Below are 19164 nucleotides of genomic sequence, written 5' to 3'. Positions count from 1 at the left end.
CTTAGAGAATTCTTGAGAACTTCGCAAGGTACGATTGCCGTCTTCCAGTATGTTTCGAGTACATCGAAGATGAAAGTGTAAAATCAAACGTGTTATCAAATGATACACTTGGTTTATTATGAAATTGAATTCATTGAATTGAAATGGAGATTGTAGTTAACGATGGTTAAGTTGTTAACGAAGGATGTACATCATAGCAGATTGGTAATATGAATTAACCGGATAGTTAAATTCCATGTATAATAGCTTAGTACAGAAAGATTTATCATGGTTTAAAAATTTATATATATATAGGATATACATATAAATTCTTCGGAGGAACTGAGTTAATACTTCATAACTCGTTGATACAATATACTCGTTGTTGATTCGTAATGATGTCCATGGTGATTCCTTGAACTGGCAGAGTTGGTGATGTTAGAGGTGTTGACGATTCTAACGATGTTGACAACACTGACTGTGTTGGTGAGGCTAAGGGTACTGTTGATGTTGTTGGTAAAACAAGTCTAGCTTGTACCTTACGCACAATTCTTGTTAGGGTTTCTACTCTTTCTTTTATCATTCTGGTTCACTCATCTGATTTATGGTTAAGGCTGAGATAGGTAGTCTCTATGACTTTTGAGATTACATAATCACCGCAGAATGTTTCTCAGATGAGGTTATGAATCAATACTTCGTCGTTTGTTGTTGTTGGTACTCCTTGGTATCTTTGGTGCATGTGACGTTAATATCCGATATACAGATTGGGATATTGAGGTGTGTGATGCGGATGTGATTGTTGGTGTTGGTAATGATCCTGTTGATGTTAATGATGGTGGTTGCTGTTAACGCTGGTGATGCTGCTGGTGCTTATGGTATTGAGGCTTGCGATGTGGATGTTACTAGCGGTACTGGTTATGCTGCTGGTGCTGCTGATGGTGTTTGTAACCTTCACACCGTATTCTCCAAAGCCACTACCCGAGCGCGAAGCTCGTTAACTTCTTCTATTACACCGGGGTGATCGTTGGTTCGGACGAGTGGGTAAATGTAATCTAGAATTTTATGTAGTATAAAATCGTGACGAGATACTCTGGAAATGAGAGAGAAAATGGTTTCTCGAACAGGTTCGCTAGTAAGTGCTTCAGGTTCATTACCAAGAGGGCAATTTGGTGGATGGAAGGGATCACCTTCTTCTTGTCGCCAATGGTTGAGGAGGCTACGAACCCATCCCCATTTCATCCAGAATAGATGATGGTTGATTGGTTGATCCATTCCGGTCACACTGTTTTCAGAGCTCGAATGAAACTCCATATCGGAATAGCTGTCGTAATCTGAGGAATTTGAACTGGTTGAGGGATCCATCTCGTATGATCAAAGGAATGAAGTTTTTGATATGAAATAGATTATAGGAATTAGATTTGGTATTCTTCAATACATAATTTACATATGTATATATATTACCAAAATCCCATAAATTACGGAAGAATCTTTGAAAAATGTCATTCAAAGTTCACAGTAACAGATATGCCAGGATAAGATTTCGTCTATACACTATTATGCCATAAATGCAAGAAAACGCGTCTAGACTTAAGAATAATAAGTAGATAGTTTCTTAAGGAGGGTAGTAGATGATTTCCGACTAAAATGATAAGCAAAACTTTTGACATGCAGACACGGTCGAAGTCCAGGCTCACTAATGCATCCTAACGACTTATCAGTTAGACACACTAATGTAGACCTGGTTCGCTAAGACCACCGCTCTGATACCAACTGAAAGGACCCGTTCATATACATTATAAACGATTCACAATAGTTGATTACATTGCGAGGTATTTGACCTCTATATGATACATTTTACAAACATTGCATTCGTTTTTAAAAGACAATCTTTCTTTACATCGAAAATTGACAGGCATGCATACCATTTCATAATATCCACTATCCAACTATAAATTGATTTAATAATAATCTTTGATGAACTCAATGACTCGAATGCAACGTTCTTCGAAATATGCTATGAAAGACTCCAAGTAATATCTTTAAAATGAGCAAATGCACAGCGGAAGATTTCTTTAACACCTGAGAATAAACATGCTTTAAAGTGTCAACCAAAAGGTTGGTGAGTTCATTAGTTTATCATAATCATTTATTTCCATCATTTTAATAGACCACAAGAATTTCATTTCCAGTTCTCATAAATATACGTCCCATGCATAGAGACAAAAATAATCATTCATATGGTGAACACCTGGTAACCGACATTAACAATATGCATATAAGAATATCCCCTATCATTCCGGGATCCTCCTTCGGACATGATATAAATTTCGAAGTACTAAAGCATCCGGTACTTTGGATGGGGTTTGTTAGGCCCAATAGATCTATCTTTAGGATTCGCGTCAATTAGGGTGTATGTTCCCTAATTCTTAGATTACCAGACTTTAATAAAAAGGGGCATATTCGATTTCGATAATTCAACCATAGAATGTAGTTTCAATTACTTGTGTCTATTTCGTCAAACATTTATAAAAGCGCATGTATTCTCAGTCCCAAAAATATAAAGGGTAAAAAGGCAAATGAAACTCACCATACTGTATTTTGTAGTAAAAATACATATAACATCATTGAACAAGTGTAAGGTTGGCCTTGGATTCACGAACCTAAATTATTTATATATAATTATGTATTTGTCAATATTTGTCTAATACATTAAGTTAAGTCATAGTGCACCACAATCCTAATGCTCGAGTCTAATATGCAAAGGTCGACAAAAATTAGTTTGACTCAAAATGATCTCAAAAATTTATAAATAATTATTATATAATTTAAATATCGTCGTTTTATATTTTTAAAATATTTTCAAAAGATTTAATAGAGTAAATAATATAATTCATTTATTAATAAATAAAATTTTATATTAAAATATACTTTTATATGTCTTAAGTAATAAAATTTATAAAGTTCATTTAATATCATAAAAATATTGTGATAGATTTTATTGAGGTAATTATATAATTTGTATAACATATTTATTTGAGAAATTAGCATTGATAAATAATAATAAGTAGAGGTTGTATTTTTTTGTATTAAAAATTTATTATTATTCTACTAATATTAATAACAATATATATTTTTACGAAAAAGATATTATAACAAAATGATAATTCTTATTAATAATTAAATTTTATATTAACACTAATATTCCTATTAAAAGTAATAATTTTTGTAAAGATGATATTTTAATATTAATAATAATACTTTTAATAATCATAGCGATAAAAATAATGAAAAACGATAATTTTATCTAAATCAATAACTTTTAAATTTCATCATAATACTCATACTCATTATTTCCTAATCAATTTATTAATAGTTCTTAAATCATCTTTTATATCGCGTTTATTATAATGATAATAATAATAATTATAATAATTAAGTATTACTAATATTAGTTTTAATTATAATAATATTAATAATTATGATAGTGATAATACTAATAACTATTTTAATAATAATAATACTAATGATAATAATAAAAATAACAATTTTCAATGATAATACTTTTATTGATAATAATAATAATAATAATAATAATAATAATAATAATAATAATAATAATAATAATAATAGCAATTAGAGAAAAAAAATTAGAACAACGATATTAACGACGATAATAATAATCATTTTTACGAAATTTCAATTGACTATAACTTCTAATCCGTCCATCAAATCTATTTGGCATCTAAAGGAAAAGTTATTAATTTTTCACTAGCTTTCCAATGACATGCATATCTTATACCTTATTTCATTCCTAGTATAACAACCTTTAAGATTCAACATAACCTATCTAAGGGCAATATCAAATATACAAGCATGCACAATCCTATATTCTCGAGCACTAGTCAGGGATACACTATTAGTAAATAAAAGTTAAGTTATGAGTGCTCACGTATCAATATTGAGGTTCAGTATTGTAGGAAAGGTACGTAGACGCAACGAAGATGACAAACACTAGTTTAACCTCACGAGCATAACCCCCGAACATTGCCCATCACCTCCATAGCTATAACCCATAATTTCCTTAGCCCTATCCTACTCGAAAAATCTATTTTTGAAATACCCCTCTCATGGCCTCGTCGTAATATTTTATGTATATAATAATAATACTAATATTAATACTACTAATAATATATTTGATTAATTAATAATTATTAATAAAATAAATAAATAAATAAATACGGTGTAATATAAAGATTAGAGGAAAGATTGAAGTGTGCCTCAAATGAACTAAAATCATTACGTTTTATAGACTTTGAACCACCAAGACCCACCCTTCCAGCTCACATTCGTAAATTATTGGGGCGGCTGAGTGTTTAAATTATTATTATATATAATATATTTAATTTATATAATTATTTATATATTATATTATATTTACGTTTATGGTAAAAATGTAATTTTTCCACAAATGAAACGGACGTTGTCACTCAACTCATGTCTCGGTTCCGGTTTCTTGAATGACGTTTCGTACGCTGAGAAAACTAACCTTTTATATTTTGTGTAACGTACCCTTACGAATGACAAGACTCAAATCAATAGCAACTGTTTTACTCTCACCGTAACTTAATCATTTTAATCGTTTTGGTCATTTATTTTAATAAATCAAAGTCTCGTTAAATATATAAAAGTATTATTTTAAATCGACATATTCATTTTTAAAATATAAACTTTGGACATATCGTAAGTGATGGAAAATATTTAGGTAATAATATACTATTTAGTTTTTTTTTTCAAATTAATGATAGTTCAAAAGTTTATTTTCAAATTTGTCTAGGAATTCTTATATCTCATAACGTTTATACTTTTAAACTTAAATTGATATAATTCAACTATTCGCCAACGCTTAGTTTGATTTCTTTAACTTTCTAAAAAATATAACTTAATATCTATCGAATCCAATAATCAGGTCCTATTATATCGAAAAACGTTTTCGCAAGTTTGAAAATAAATCAATCTAATATTATAAAATTCAATTCTCCACTAGCTTTTTTTTTTTTTTTTTTTTTTTTTAATCCTCAATAAGTGATACTTTGTTCTTACTTGTAAATCACTTTACCATTTATTCCGAATACCGTTAAAAGTAAGAGTTCTCTAATTCAAAGTGAACCTCATAACAGAGACTCATAATCATAATTCAATGTATCTGATAACTCAATCATTTGATATTATCTTTTAATCTCGTTGATAAACTTACATTGAACAATTATGTTTATGTAACATATTATTCATTCAATACCTCGATAGCATTTCCAAGTTCATAAAATAGATCTCCTAGCTTATATTCATATCAACTAATCCGTTCAATGTTTATTTAATATATCTCAATTTACTAATCACACACACGTATATGTATATATATTTATTTACACATAATTGTTCGTGAATCTTTAGGCATGGTCAAAGGGTAATTGATTACATGAATATAGTTTCAAAGCTTTCGAGACTCAACATTACATATTTTTGCTTATCGTGTCAGATATATATAAAGATTAAAGTTTAAATTTGATCGGAAATTCTTGGGTCATCACAACGGGGTTAGATGGTTGACAAACCTTTTCAACACGACGTTTAGAAGCGCAAATATGCCTATGGAATGGAGACTCAGTGAGGTTATTCTCATTTACAAGAACAAGGGAGATGCGCAATTATGTAGTAACTACAGAGGCATAAAGTTACTCAGTCATACTATGAAGCTTTGGGAAAGAGTGATCGAGACGAGGCTCAGACGCGAGACAAAGGTTTCAGAGAACCAATTCGGTTTCATGTCAGGACGCTCGTCGATGGAAGCGATTCACATAGTTAGAAGCCTTATGGAGAAGTATAGGGAAAAGCAAAAGAACCTACACATGGCGTTCTTAGACTTGGAAAAAGCTTATGACTGTGTCCCGCGTGAGCTGATTTGGAAGACTCTTAATGCCAGTGGAGTCCCAAGTAGATATATAAGATCTATTAGAGATATGTACAAGGGGGCGAAGACTCGTGTACGTACGACGGTAGGAAACACAGAGTTTTTCCCGGTAGAGGTTGGTTTACATCAGGGATCTGCCCTTAGCCCTTATCTTTTCGCTTTGATCCTAGACGAGTTGACTCATAGGATACAAGACAACATCCCATGGTGACTGATTTTCGCCGACGATATTGTATTAGTTTCGGATTCTCAGGATGAGCTTAACAGGAGGCTAGAGCATTGGAGGATCGCCTTAGAATCAAATGGCCTACGGATTAGCAGACTTAAATCGGAGTACCTTAGATGCGATTTCAAGGGGGGCGAAGAGGAACATGACGATATAGTGGATATCAGAATTGGGGATCAGATTCTACCCCCGCAAGAGTCCTTTAGATATTTAGGCTCGATGCTTCACATTTCGGGAAGGATAGATGAGGATGTGACGCATCGTATACGAGTAGGATGGTTGAAGTGAAGGGCTGCGAAAGGGGTGTTGTGCGACAAGAAGGCCCCACTTAAACTGAAAGGTAAATTCTTTAAGGTGGCAATTAGACCAGCCATGTTGTACGGATCAGAGTGTTGGCCAATGACGAAGGCCCAAGAGAGGAGGATGGAGGTGGCAGAAATGAGGATGCTTAGATGAACGTGTGGTAAGACCATGCTAGATATGATACCAAATGGAGTTTTTAGGGAGAAATTGGAAGTTAGGAACATCATCAACAAACTTAGGGAATGACGACTTAGATGGTTTGGGCATGTTAGGAGGCGCCCACTTTTAGCCCCAGTTAGGAGAGTCGAGACCCTCGCCGTTGGTGGCGTAAGGAGAAGGGGTAGACCTAGACGTAGGATGGAGGATAGATTGAAGCTCGACATGAAAGAACTCCTACTGACGGAGGACATGACTTCTGATAGGAGCCTGTGGAGGAGTAGAATTAGAATTATTGAGTAGGTTTTTTTTTTTTTTTTTTTTTTTTTGTTAGTTACTTTTATTATACAACTACATATATAACTATAGCTAGATATTCAATAACCACACTATTTATACCCCTCTACATGGTTTATATGCCTTTGTATCTATGTATATGTTTTTAGGCTATATATATGTACCGATGTATATGTTTGTATCTATATATGTATCTATGTATCTAAGTGCATGTATTGGTGTATGTATGTTTGTCTGTCTTTTATCTGTACCTAGGTATATATATCTACGAATGTATCTATATGTATTTATGTTTAAGCATGAGTTTTTTTTTCATGCTTTCTGTGGTATATATATATATATATATATATATATATATATATATATATATATATATATATATATATATATATATATATATATATATATATATATATATATATATATATATATATATATATATCGGTGTGTGTGTCTGTGTGGGTGGGTATATATATATATATATGTATATATATATATATATATATATATATATATATATATATATGTATATGTATATGTATATGTATATGTATATGTATATATTTTGTTTGCCTGTATGTCTACCTGAAATTAAATGGTTATGTGCACTATTTTATTCATGCTCTTTGCCCTACTGTTGTGCATTACTGCTATATGTGTCCCCTTTATGGTTACTGTGTATGGTTGCTTCTTGCTAGGCGCTCATTACTCGTACATGTACGTATCATTTGCCCTCTCTATTTCGTTCTTATGAGCTCTTCGGGCCGGAGGTCCTTTAGGAAGCAATCTCTTTTGCGCTAGAGTAGAGGGAGGGACGACCTTATCTAGGCGCGGGTTCTATACCCGCGGGTGAAGTAGTGACTTCCTTCTAATCTAGGGTACGAGGAATGATTGTCTATACTCACCTCCCCCATACCCCACTTTCGTTGGATTGGGTATTGTTGTTGTTGTTGTTGTTGGGATGATGGGCGTGTTGCTGGGTGGGGTGAGGTGCTTGATGAGCGTGTTGTTTAACTGGTAAATAATGAGGTGGTGTGTTGAGTGGCGTGTTGGGTGATATGTTAAAATCTGATTGGAAGTTGGGTGAAAAGGGGGATAAAAACTAATTAAAAAAGGGGAGGAAATACAGCACGCTTCAATTTTGCTCCGTGCTATGTTGAAGTACTTGGACCAACACACACCAACACGTCTTGTTATGGCGTGCTAGGTGGCGTGTTGGCCAACACACACCCCCAACACGCCTTGTTAAAGAGGGTCTAAATACGTGAGTTGCATCCTCTTGTTGTAATATCACTTTGATACTTAAAATGCTTAATGCCAGAGTAACATTTCCAAGAGTAACACCAAATTTTTTTTGTACTTGAATGGATTTTAATTCCAGAATATTCAAGTTATCATATCATACGTTCGGTTTAGTTGCTAATTAAAAAAAAAAAAAAAAAAAAAAAAAAAAAAAAATTAAAATAAAAAAAATTCTAATTTACCATTCCAAATGTTTATCTAAAACATATGCGGAAAACAATAAAATCTTCATAACATAACATATATTACACATTAAACATGATGAAAAAAAGAATATAAAAAATTTGGTAACTGCACCGTGAGTCCGTGAGTGAAACGTCTAATACATCCAATACCTAATTTACTAGTTAAAACATCAATGATACTTAATTAGCAGTCAGTAAACTATTCATTCATGTAAGTAAACAAAAGGCCTATTAGCTCAGCTGGTTAGAGCGTCGTGCTAATAACGCGAAGGTCGCAGGTTCGAGACCTGCATGGGCCAATATTTTTTGGTGATAAAATAAATTTTTATGACTGGTTTTTTGTTACTTGTTGGTTTCATATCCAGGAGAGGTTGTTGAAAGGTCCTTCCTTTATACATGAAAATACAAGGCTGATAATTTGTCTAGTGACCACTGTATCACAGAACGAACTATTTAAGGATCTCAACAAATGTTACGGAGTACCTTTTTTGCTTTATGCAATTTCAACAACTCTAACAAGTCGACAACAAGGTGTTTAATGCCATATATGCAAAGCTGATGTTACACTTTGACTGTATCATCACATGAGAACTTATGTTATTTATCCCTTCATGGTTAATTGTAGGTTTCATTGCAGGCCTGGATATTGGGCTGTGCAGCATGTGCCACACACAGGACCCATATCCAGTTGGGGCCTAAAAAATAAGCCCAGCCTGCATATGCCTATGATCCATCATTGCAGACATGAAAGTGCTTGATTCAAAAAATCGTATTTGAAGTTCATGTGAAGAAGATGAAGATCTTCGACGAATCTATTGTTATTTTGATTAAAGATATACTTCATCAAAGGGCTAAGGGCTGAGATTTATCCCTTATATCTCAACTTAAATAAGATTCAAATGAATATTCCTCTTAAAACTAAAGATGGCGGACATATATATTCCCCATGGCACAATCAGAAACTGTTGGTTGTATAACATAATTACACGAGAATATAAGAAGAATCTCATCGCAACGTTGAATTGTTACATGACACGAATTGTAATATTGCAAATCACAGTACAAATGTGTTTTTTTTTAAAAAGTGCTGCAATCTTTGTAAACCATGTGAATTTACCTTTCACATATATACTACATCTTGAGCTATATAATATTACATCTTGTCATCTTGAGCAAAAGTTAAATACAATAACGAAAACTAGTACCGAAGCTATATATTACTATTAAGTAATACATCATACTCATCAGACCGATCAATGATATTCATTTGGGCTGCGGAAGAGGCTCGATGGAGTTTTGGCAGCAGCTTTGTAGCAAACATCAACTCATAATTGTCACCAAAATACATGGTGACTGAACACAGATATATATCAATCTTGTTTAACATGGGCGAACAAGCAAGTATATTCTTAATCATATTAATCTCACTCTCTGAACCTCCAAAATCCTTGAACTCCACAATCCGTAGGTGCTTCAACTGCCTCGTTGAGATGTGCTTTAATGCTGACGATGCAGGTGGTGGGACCGCATATGCAGACTACAAAATTATAAAATTATTATATATTTACCTATGACAAGTAATGATTATTACTGTAGTATACATAAATAACTAACTTACCGTGATCTTAAGGGTATGCAGTTTTGGTGACCCCCAAATCATGTCAAAGGCGAACGATAACATATCATCATTGCCAGAATCTATTGAGTCTAATTTCAGAGTGCTGAGGCAGCTAAAGGAGGAGGTACCAACCCTATCTCTTGCACTTGATTCTCCTAAAAACTAGTATATAAAAAGAAAAAAGTATATAAAGCCACATCAATTCAATTAACTATTAGCTATATATAATATTTATATAATAATAATAAAATAAAGCATTGGTATAAATACCTCGCACACACTGAGATCCAAATAAAGCACTTGAAGTTTCGAAAAATGATCCACAAGGTGAAAGACTAAGGAACTTGTGATCGTTATATTGTCAAGCAGACACAACGGTAACCATAAACATTTGAGATTTTTAAGTTTTGCAATTTCGTCGATTTTTACTTTACCAGAAGGATCCCAGGGAAATCGGCGGCCAACTTGCAAACACTCAAGTAATGGACATTGGGTGATAATTTCTCCAAATATTTCCTTCACAAATTCTACACAATCCAAGTCCAAATGCAAAAGATTTGGGAAACCACATACAGTCGTTTGTGCAGAGAAAATAGAACATTCACCAAGGGTCAAACGTTCCAACTTAACACAAGAGAATAAATTTGAAGACAACCTAAGAGGTTCTTGATACATATTTATAAGTTTCAACTCCTTAATTCCCTTTTTGGACAGCAACATCAACCAATGATCAATAGTGTTAACATCCAGTACCTTGTCATATGGTATGAAGAGATCAAACTTGGTAATGGAACCTTTAAGATGATGAAGAATTTGACTTATAATCATCTCGCTATACCAATTTTCAACTCCCAGTCCTCGTAAAAAGTCAAAAAATTCCTTGTCTAAAACGACATGGCTGAGTGAAGTCCATTTGAACCTCCAGTTTCTTGACAAGGTAGATGTTGTGACCGCATATTGTATTGGCAAACGATTGAGAATATTAGTTATCACATCTTCCGGCATACTGCTAATAATATCCTTAAATGCTGATTTTGATGTCTTATGTTTCCCGAAAACTGAATCCATTATTATTCTAACAATGATTTCTGTGACAAATACTAAAATAAACACAGATAAGTATAAACATAAATCGATGGAATTTTCAATCAAGTAAAGTTGATGTCAAAAACTAGTATTTAGTACTGTATTAACAAGGATTAATGGTGCAAACTGCAAAGTTGAGGTACTAACTTTTACACTAAGATGTTCTTCAGCAACAGTTTTATTTTTAGCTGTAAAAATCATTCTATAAGCTTGTCAACCCAAAAAGTGTCCCAAACCCTAGTTTAATAACCTAACAGAGTAACAGTCCCATATGAAGTAGAAAAATAAATCAGGATAACATATAACTTTAATCTCGGTATTTGAGTAATACATTTGCTACATGAAAGCAACACATTGCAATTTTTAATAAGTTAATATTATATTGTAAATAATCATTAGATATTAATATCTGGAAGAAATTCAAACCTTTGATATAATGTGATACCCTCTTCTTAGGGTGAGCGATGCCTAGACAGAGGAGGAATCAATTCAATAAAACAATTATATCATATGATTATTAATTATTACTCCGTAATTGATACTGACATTCAATTCAATGCTTGTGTTTGCTGAATTTACCGTAGGGAACAACCGAACTAAAAAAAAAAAAAAGAAAAGCAATCGCCTATGGCATGTAAGAAGGTAATAAGTCCGAGTTAGGCTTCTGATCGAGGGGTCTTAAGTTTCTTTCGTGCATCTGTTCGTTCGGGTTGGGTTTTAGTTTAACGATATATATACCGGCGTTTTCTAGAACATTTTTTTAAAACATAAGATAAAATAATATGTTATTTCGTTCTCAAATATGCAGACTTATTATATGGTTTTTTTTGTTGCAGACATAATTAAGTTATTTTGCAGATATAAAAATAAACATTAGACACTATTCAGCAACAAAATTTAAACCATATCTTCTCTACAGACATAGTCCGTAAATTTTCAGATAAAAACATCTAAAAAACAAACAGCATATAAGGTTGAAATTTCCTACGATTACAAATCACGGGCGGGAAATATGATCACGTACAAACAAGTCTAAAGCAAGTTTTTCAAGCCGGATGTGAGGGGCAAGAAGGCTCTCAAGGTTGCAGATACTCTCGTTGTTTGAATCTATTTTGTGCTTTCGGTTTGGTGTTGGTTTATAGGTTATTTTTTGTTGTATTGTTGCATTGTTATGCTTGTGGTTTAGGCAATCTATATTTAGTTTATTTAGTTGTTTGTGTTTATTTTGGTTCGGTTTTTAGGTAAGGATTACTTTGCCTCTTGTTCAGCTTTGTTGCTTAGTTTGTTGTTCGTTAGGATTGTTTTTGTTTGCTTTTTCGGTGGGTAGCGATTCCGGCATGTTTTATGTCGTGCATTTGCAAGCTTTTAGTTTTTGACAAAACAAATTTTAGTTATGTTTTTCATCGAAAAATAATAATAACAAAAAATATTGAGTAATAAAAAATAAGAAGGTTTATTTACTGCCTTTGATATAAAATCTAATACTCTGTATAAGTTAAGAGTTTTATATGTGCCTTGTTAATTTATAGACCTATGTTCAAAATATAAATATGAGTGCTTACAAACGTTGATCCTATAAGAGGGTTTTACCGGATTCGTTCACAGACCTCTCCCTGGAACACTGTCCGAATGGATGTGTTCACAGACCTTGATTTATATATATATATAAATCAAGGAAATTTGATGTCAAAAACTAGTATTTAGTACTGTATTAACAAGGATTAATAGTGCAAACTGCAAAGTTGAGGTACTAACTTTTACACTAAGATGTTCTTCAACAATACATCACTACAGTTTTATTTTTAGCTGTAAAAATCATTCTATAAGCTTGTCAACCCAAAAAGTGTCCCAAACCCTAGTTATATAACCTAACAGAGTAACAGTCCCATATGAAGTAGAAAAATAGATCAGGATAAAATATAACTTTAATCTCGGTATTTGAGTAATAAACTTGCTGCATGAAAGCAACACATTGCAATTTTTAAAAAGTTAATATTATTGTAAATAATCATTAGATATTAATATATGGAAGAAATTCAAACCTTTGATATAATGTGATGCCCTCTTCTTAGGGTGAGCGATGCCCTCGTGATAACTAGACAGAGGAGGAATCAATAAAACAATTATTATTAATATTGATATTGATATTGATATGAATATTAATTGTTGATTGTTGATACTGACATTCAATCCAATGCTTGTGTTTGTTGAATTAACGTAGGGAACAACCGAACTTAATTTAAAAAAGGCAATCACCGATTGGCAAATAAGAAGGTACTCGTATTAAGTAGGAGTTGGGCTTCTGATCGAGGGGTTTAAGTTTCTTGCGTGCAAATAAAAAGTTCTTATTTGCAATTGTAAGTTTTTATTTTTCAACTTGAACCTATATGAAAAGCATGTGAGTGGTCATTTAGATGGGAGGTCAGTTTTTTAATTTTTATACTCGGTATTGTTTAATGATTAAACTAGTTTATAACCTCATAAAATAATATAAACACGTATCACTTAAATTTTTCCCTACTTCAAACAAAGGATGTTTTCAAACAATTGATCATACTTGAAACAAAGAATAACATATGTTGCATTTAACGAGTAATGGCATTGTGTGATTGACATGTAATACGCACATACTTTTCCATTAAATGCAACATTGGTGCGCGAGCACGGTCGTGCTTGGCTATAGTGTTAGGATATTAGGACTCAAACAACACTAGTAATTCTACAAGACTACTAGCCGAGTAGTGATTCTATCAAGATCACTTAAACCCACTTAATGAACGAAAGATAATAAATGCGAAAATGTAAGAACGACACAAGATATAACGTGGTTATATGCAATCGGTGTGATTGCTTTAGTCCACGGACCAACTAGAGAGTGTTTATTACTGAGAATCTGTATGTGGTATGTTACAATTGCATACAATGAGTTCTATATATAGGAGAAAACAAGAACACCATGACAACTAGCTAGGAATCTTCATCATGACAAGTAATCATCTTGTTTACCAACTAGCCATGCTTTCCACCTTGTAATGGCATGATCACAGCCCTAATTTTAGGTGTAAAGTGATTAACTTTGCACCTAAAGTGAAAGGAGGCCAAAGCATGCTCGGATGTAAAGGTTGCAACTTGCCAACTTGCTGCCAGACACCAGATGCGCCGCATCTGATGTGTGATGCGCCGCATCACTTGCTCTTCACGTTCCAGATTCATGTACCAGCACTCGATGCGCCGCATCGAGATGGTGATGCGCCGCATCTGACCCCTGATGCGCCATATCAGCTCAATGCTCCGCATCAATAACTCTCGGACTATTTTGCTCTATGAATGCGCCGCATCCATGTCAAGATGCGCCGCATTTGACTGCTTCACGCTTCCCGAAATCTGCAAAATCCGTACAAGTGTTGGAACAGTTTTTTTTTCTTCTTTTTTTTCTCGTTTTGTATAAATGTCTCCATAATCTAACAAATCTCCCACTTGGAGACTTTGAACAAAACTCCAATCATATCAATGAATTAACCAAGAACATTAAACCACCTTCGATTACCGCCAAATACCATTTGGGACACGCACGCTCAACACATTCTTCGGATGAGTAGACTTTCGATAAAAGGTCTTCAATACTACTTGTTAAACTTGTAACACCATTCACATCTCTAGCTGGGTCTTCTCTCATCAATTCATGAGAAGACCAATTGAGGTAATGCAAAATCTCAATTTCTCCGTCGTAACCACCTTAGTAAACATATCGGCAGGATTCTTCTTACCAAGGATTTTCTCCAAGAATAAAGTGCGATCATTTATATGTTGTCGAATAAAATGATACCTTATCTTGATGTGTTTCGTTCGACTATGAAACACTGGATTCTTCCCAAGATGAACCGCACTTTGATTATCACAATACAAGAGGCAATAGTCTTGTCTTTTACCCAACTCACCTAAGAAGTTCTTCAACCACACTAGCTCTTTAGAAGCTTCCGCAATAGCCATGTATTCGGCTTCGGTGGTTGACAAAGCAACACTCTTTTGCAATCGAGATAACCAACTAATCGCCGTCTTCCCCATTGTGAAAACATAACCCGTAGTGCTTTTCCCCGAATCATCACATCCACCCAAATTAGCATCCGCATAACCTCTAAGTATGAGATTGTTTTTGGAGAAACACAATCCCATATTAGAAGTACCTTTCAAATAACGAAGCAACCATTTGACCGCTTCCCAATGCTCTTTCCCCGGATTAGACATATAACGACTTACAACTCCCACTGCTTGAGCAATATCGGGTCTTGTACAAACCATGACATACATAATGCTACCCACGGCCGATGCATATGGAACCTTTTCCATATCCTTCTTGTCTCTTTCCGTCTTTGGTGATTGACTTTTCAATAACTTTAAGGTGCTTCCCAAAGGCATAGAACGAGCCTTTGAATCTTCCATGTTGAACCTCTCTACTACTTTCTCAATATATTTGGATTGAGACAAGTATAGAGTACCCTTCACACGATCACGCACAATACTCATGCCAAGTATTTGCCTAGCACCGCCAAGATCTTTCATCTCGAATTCTCGGGAAAGTAATCCCTTCAACTTGTTAATTTCGGACATGTTTGAACCTGCAAGTAACATGTCATCAACATACAACAATAAGATTATATATGAAGACTTGAATTTCTTCAAGTAGCAACAGTGATCCGCTTCACATCTTAAGAAACCAATCTTCTTCATAAACTCGTCAAACTTCAAGTACCATTGCCGAGGTGCTTGCTTCAACCCATACAAACTTTTCTTTAGCTTACAAACCCACTTCTCTTTACCCTTTACCTCAAAGCCCTCGGGTTACCTCATGTAGATCTCTTCAACAAGATCACCATGTAAGAATGCAGTTTTTACATCTAGTTGCTCAAGATGTAAGTCTTCGGATGCAACCATAGAAAGTACCAAACGGATAGTAGTCATTTTAACTACCGGTGAAAATATCTCTTTGTAGTCAACCCCTTCCTTTTGTTGAAAGCCTTTGACTACCAAACGAGCCTTGTACCTTTTCTTGCTATCCATCTCATTCTTGATTCTATATACCCATTTGCTTTGCAATGCCCTTTTATCATGAGGTAACTTCACTAGTGACCAAGTCTTGTTCTTCTCAAGTGATCCCATCTCTTCTTTCATGGCAAGTTCCCATTGTATGGATTCTTTTGTTTTTCTTGCCTCAAAGTAACTTTCGGGTTCACCATTCTCGGTATAGAGCAAGTAGTTTGCTGATGGAGAATACCTAGGATTAGGTTTGGGCACTCTAGTCGAGCGTCTTAGTGTAGGATTAACCGGAATGGTTGGACCGGTTTCATTTGTAACCTCCTCATCACTAGAACTCGCACTATGTTCAGAATCATCACCGTTTTCCGAATCATCCCCATCATTAGCATTTCCCGACACCTCACCGTCATTCGGCAATTCATTGTTTTCCAAACTCCCACTAGAACCTGTAAGATCATCAATAGAAACATCGTAAAAAGTAACTTGACTCGGTTTAGGACTCCCCGTTTCCGGTTTGCCATAGACCGAATCTTCATCAAAAGTAACATCTCGCGAACGAATTACTTTTCTAGCTTCGTTGTCCCAACAACGATAGCCCATTTCATCCGACCCGTAGCCTATGAAAATACACTTCTTTGACTTAGCTTCAAGCTTGTCTTTATCCGCATCTTTGGTCTTCACATATGCATTACACCCAAAGATCCTAAGGTGACCATAACTCACCTTCTTACCTTGCCATTCTTCCTCGGGAATTCGGAAACCCAACGGTGTTGAGGGTCCCCTATTTATCAAATAAGCCGCTGTGTTAACCGCATCCGCCCAAAACATTTTAAGCAAACCGGCATGTAGTCTCATACTCTTAGCCCTTTCATTTAACGTACGATTCATACGTTCGGCGACCCCGTTGTGTTGCGGTGTCTCCGGTACCATTTTTAACATTCTAATACCGAGCTTTGCACAATGGTCTTTAAACTCAAGACTACCATATTCCCCTCCATTATCCGACTTTAAGCTCTTGACTTTCAAGTTAGTTTCATTTTCTACCATAGCTTTCCACTTCACAAAAGTATTAAATACATCGGATTTAGCTTTAAGAAAATAAACCCATACCTTTCGAGTGGAGTCGTCAATGAAGGTGACATAATAGCGAGAACCTCCATGTGATTCTACATTGGTTGGACCAAACACATCCGTATGAACGAGCTCCAATTTCTCCAACTTAGGTGCATTCCCTGATTTCCCAAAGGTCACCTTCTTTTGCTTCCCATATACACATGGTTCGCAAAACCCAAGTTCTACCTTTTTCAAATCCGGAATTCTCCCACTCGAAACAAGTATCTTCATACCCTTCTCACTCATATGCCCGAGTCTTCGGTGCCATAGAGTTGATTCGGACTCAACATTAACCGTGGCAACCACCGTGTCTTCATCAAACACTTCAACCATATAAAGTGTTCCCCTTTTATGTCCACGAGCCACAATACTACTACCCTTAACCACCTTCCATTGGCGGTTTTCAAAAGTAACCGCGTTACCTTCATCATCTAATTGACCAACCGAAATAAATTTCCTTTTCAATTTAGGAATGTACCTTACGTTCTTCAAAGTCCAATTAGAACCAAGAGTAGTCTTCAAAACAACATCTCCAATGCCCTCTATGTTGAGTTGCTTGTTGTCCGCCAATCTCACCTTGCCTTGATATGAACGAAAATTCTTCATCATGCTTTTGATATGAGTAGCATGAAACGAAGCTCCCGAATCCAAGATCCAAGACTCCATAGAATTTTCAACACTACACAAAAGTGCATCATCACTTTCCCCTTCGGCCAAGTGTACACCTTTCGTGGAACCATTTTTGCAATTCCTTTGAAAGTGCCCCTTTTAATTGCAACCCCAACAAGTAACTTCACTTCTATCCTTCGATGAATTCCTCTTCTTAGACTTCTTCCTACCCTTCTTCTCACCGCGTTCAAATTTTCTACCACGGTTGTCGGTACTTAACAAAGAACCGGATGTCGATTCTCCCGAGTTTCTTCTACGAGTATCTTCACCAAGAATCAAATCCCTTATAGCTTTAAACGCTAGCTTAATAGTTCCCGTAGAGCTACTAACCGCGGTAACCGTACCCGACCAACTTTCTGGTAATGATGAAAGCAAGATAAGTGCTTTTAGTTCATCATCAAACTTAATCTCTACCGATTCAAGTCTTGAAACGATATTATTAAATTCATTGATATGATCTGTTGCACTCGTACCTTCCTTCATCTTAGTATTAAACAATTGACGCATGAGAAATACCTTATTTGCAGCTGTAGGTTTCTCATACATGTTAGAGAGTGCTTTCAAGCAAGCAAACGTCGTCTTCTCATTCACAACGTTGTATGCAACGTTCTTAGCAAGTGAAAGACGAATAGCACCCACAGCTTGACGATCCAAAAGCGTCCAATCGGCATCGTCCATGCTTTCGGGCTTGGTCTCTAACAAGGGTTGGTGTAGCTTCTTTTGATACAAGTAATCTTCAATTTGCATCTTCCAAAAGCCAAAGTCTCTCCCATCGAATCGGTCGATTCTAAACTTCCCATCTTCCGCCATCGTTCCCTTAACGAAACCTTGTGCTCTAGATACCAGTTGTTAGGATATTAGGACCCAAATTCTATCAAGATCACTCAAACCCACTTAATGAACGAAAGATAATAAATGCGAAAATGTAAGAACGACACAAGATATAACGTGGTTATATGCAATCGGTGTAATTGCTTTAGTCCATGGACCAACTAGAGAGTGTTTATTACTGAGAATCTGTATGTGGTATGTTACAATTGCATACAATGAGTTCTATATATAGGAGAAAACAAGAACACCATGACAACTAGCTAGGAATCTTCATCATGACAAGTAATCATCTTGTTTACCAACTAGCCATGCTTTCCACCTTGTAATGGCATGATCACAGCCCTAATTTTAGGTGTAAAGTGATTAACTTTGCACCTAAAGTGAAAGGAGGCCAAAG

General features: G+C 35.0%; 1 protein-coding gene and 1 non-coding gene across 3 annotated transcripts; one reads left to right on the top strand and one right to left on the bottom strand.

Annotated features, from left to right (window-relative positions):
• Positions 1-8641: 8641 nt before the first annotated feature.
• TRNAI-AAU (transfer RNA isoleucine (anticodon AAU)) lies at positions 8642-8715 on the top strand. Its single transcript has one exon. It is a non-coding gene; the product is annotated as a tRNA-Ile (tRNA).
• Positions 8716-9537: 822 nt separating this feature from the next.
• Positions 9538-11684, bottom strand: LOC139865705 (F-box/FBD/LRR-repeat protein At1g13570-like). 2 transcript variants are annotated; one of them, XM_071853783.1, is made up of 4 exons: positions 11547-11684; positions 10305-11134; positions 10035-10196; positions 9538-9953 (listed from the first exon to the last, which is right to left on the bottom strand). In XM_071853783.1, exons 2-4 carry the CDS (start codon positions 11100-11102, stop codon positions 9627-9629), a joined length of 1287 nt encoding a protein of 428 aa, XP_071709884.1. In that variant the 5' UTR covers positions 11103-11134; positions 11547-11684; the 3' UTR covers positions 9538-9626. The 2 variants fall into 2 exon arrangements, with proteins under 2 accessions (XP_071709884.1, XP_071709883.1); XM_071853782.1 differs by lacking the exon at positions 11547-11684 and having other exon boundaries at positions 10305-11148.
• Between the last annotated feature and the right edge of the window lie 7480 nt (positions 11685-19164).

Source organism: Rutidosis leptorrhynchoides, chromosome 9, assembly GCF_046630445.1.
Source record: "Rutidosis leptorrhynchoides isolate AG116_Rl617_1_P2 chromosome 9, CSIRO_AGI_Rlap_v1, whole genome shotgun sequence".
In the NCBI taxonomy this organism is placed as follows: domain Eukaryota; kingdom Viridiplantae; phylum Streptophyta; class Magnoliopsida; order Asterales; family Asteraceae; genus Rutidosis; species Rutidosis leptorrhynchoides.
Note: the sequence above shows the minus strand (reverse complement) of the source record. Positions and strands in the feature narration are given on the sequence as shown.

What these genes read in the sequence shown, in the direction of transcription:
- LOC139865705 (XM_071853783.1), bottom strand. Translation starts at nt 11,102, where the DNA reads ATGGATTCAGTTTTCGGGAAACATAAGACATCAAAATCAGCATTTAAG. An exon ending in TGGATCTCAGTGTGTGCGAG is followed by an intron (nt 10,197 to 10,304) that starts GTATTTATACCA and finishes TTTATATACTAG; the next exon opens with TTTTTAGGAGAATCAAGTGC. An exon ending in TGCATACCCTTAAGATCACG is followed by an intron (nt 9,954 to 10,034) that starts GTAAGTTAGTTA and finishes ATAATTTTGTAG; the next exon opens with TCTGCATATGCGGTCCCACC.